Genomic DNA, 2,295 nt, shown 5'->3' with positions numbered 1-2,295 from the left:
TTAATTATTTAGTAAATAATAATTTCAATCAAAAAACAAAAGGGAAAAAAATTTCCAAAAGAAAATGGAAAAAAGTTTGCTCTGCAATAGTATGGAGGACTTGCCAAAATTGCTTCGCACTGTTTGAAGCATTAAAAAGGAAAAAAAATCACTCTTGTGTGCAAGGAAAATGAAATGGTTTAAAGTTAAAAAAAATTAGATAAAATCCGTGAAATATGGCTGTTATATATAAATACATTCTAGAATATAATGTATTGGAATATAATAGTCTGAATGAAATTTGTAAGTATATAACTACATAGTAATGTATGGGAATGACTAGTTTACCGCCAGTAGTATGCAAAAAGAAAAATAATAATAATATGTATACCTCGTGAAGGTGTAAAATTCAGAGATAGAAGTATGACAAGTAGCTCATGACATAAACAATTAATAATAAATAATAATTTCAATCCAAAAGAAAACAAAAGGAAAAAAAAATCTAAAAGAAAAGGAAAAAAATTGCTCTGTCTGCAACTTCTCCGCACAGTGCAGAGCAACACCAACAAGTGCTCTGCACTTTGCGAAGTATTTCCTTCCTTTTTTCTCCTTTTGTTTTGATTTAAATTTTTATTTGCTAAATTATTAATTGTTTAATAATTGTTTTACTGAGTAATCATATAATCTAAATGATATATTAGCCTTTTTTTTTTGCAGTCTTAATCATAGCAAAGTTCTTCCGCACTTAACTTTAGCAAAGTTGCTCCGCACAGTGTGGAGCATTCTAGCTAGTGCTCCGCACTATACGAAGCATTTGCCTTTTTTTTTTTGCGATTTAAATTATTAATTATTAATTTTTTACTTTGTCAGTAAAAAAACAATTGATTGCCATATTAGACCATATCAAACTAAGTGGACAGTTTTATTGTATAACTAAACTGTTCTTTTGTTAATTACATAAAATTATACTTTTATTTCTTCTTAATCTCATTAGTCATTTTTTTTTATTTCAATCCACTATTTAGCACTTTACATCTTAGTAATAAAATTCATTTTTAACCAAATCTAGCAGACGTATCTAAAAAAATTCCGGGAAGAGTGTTTTGTCTGAAGTATTTTGTCTATTTCTTACTTTGTCTATTTCTACCTCGTGAAGCTGTTGTCAAATCTTCTCTTAAAAAATGACAAGTATTGTTTAGTTTAAATAGCTTATCATACAATTTCTTCATACTTAACCAATTTACATATCTTTACCTTTACCTATCAAGTTTTCATAAAAAAATCAGGTTTAATCTAGTGTTTCTTTCTTGATTCTTTTACTACAATTGTTTCAAAATAAATTCGTAGTTTTAAATGATATCTAATTTTCAATCTTTAATTGTGTTTAAAATCATACATACTGCAGTTTATCAACACAAAAATGGATGTGCCACATACCTTCTTCAAAATTGTCAATGTTTCACTAAATCATAACATCCGTTTAGTAAGTTATATAATAATATCTTCTTTCATTTCATATTTGTATGAATGTTTTATTTACTGCCTATATTTTTTTCATATATGTAGATGCTTCTTACATCTCTTGTCAATTGTTGGAGACATAAATTGGGTGATAGAGTACGATTAACTTTGTATGATGGTATAATTGTAACCATACAGTTACAAACAATCGATGGAGAAATATATTTGACTAATGGATGTGAGTAATTTTTTGACCATCATAACTTGCAGGATGGTTTTGTTGTAGTATTTGAATATAATGGAAATTCAACGTTCAATATGAGGATGTTTGATCATTCTAGATCAGAGGTTATATATGACTTTGATGTTGAAGAAGACGAGGCTTTACATCTGGATAATCTTGCATTCGAAGTAACATTCACGCTCAATCAGAACAACCATCGAAAAATTGTAGGCTATCTTTAATATATCATTCTATATTTACATTTTTCACATTATTTTAATCTTAACATCAGTATCCATATTTTTTCGAAATCTATACCAGGAAGGTTTGCAAGAACCATCTACCAAGATATGTGCAAAATGTTCGGCTCTATGATTCTCTACATCACAACTGGGATATCGCTGCAAATTCAAGACCAAACGGTGTGATGTACAGTCTTACTGTAGGTTAGCCCAATTTTTTTACAGAGAAGGAACTACAAATCAGAGATACATGTGTATTTGAATTATTAAATAGCGAATCTTCAATGTTCATGGTATACAAAAAAAACTACAACGATGGAACTCTAACTCGTCTATGAAACTTTTCACAACAATAATGTTTAGTATTTATGTTTATCCATTTCACTTTTT

General features: G+C 28.5%; 1 protein-coding gene across 1 annotated transcript in view; it reads right to left on the bottom strand.

Moving 5' to 3' along the window:
- Positions 1 to 1,929: 1,929 nt before the first annotated feature.
- LOC111395331 overlaps positions 1,930 to 2,295 on the bottom strand; it is a 2,582-nt gene continuing 2,216 nt past the window's right edge. The window contains exon 6 of the mRNA XM_023021314.1: positions 1,930 to 2,064. Coding sequence (XP_022877082.1) covers positions 1,930 to 2,064 — 135 coding nt within the window. The remainder of the gene's footprint in view (positions 2,065 to 2,295) is intronic.

Source organism: Olea europaea, chromosome 6 (genome assembly GCF_002742605.1).
Source record: "Olea europaea var. sylvestris chromosome 6, O_europaea_v1, whole genome shotgun sequence".
In the NCBI taxonomy this organism is placed as follows: domain Eukaryota; kingdom Viridiplantae; phylum Streptophyta; class Magnoliopsida; order Lamiales; family Oleaceae; genus Olea; species Olea europaea.
This window is presented reverse-complemented; position numbering and strand designations above follow the sequence as displayed.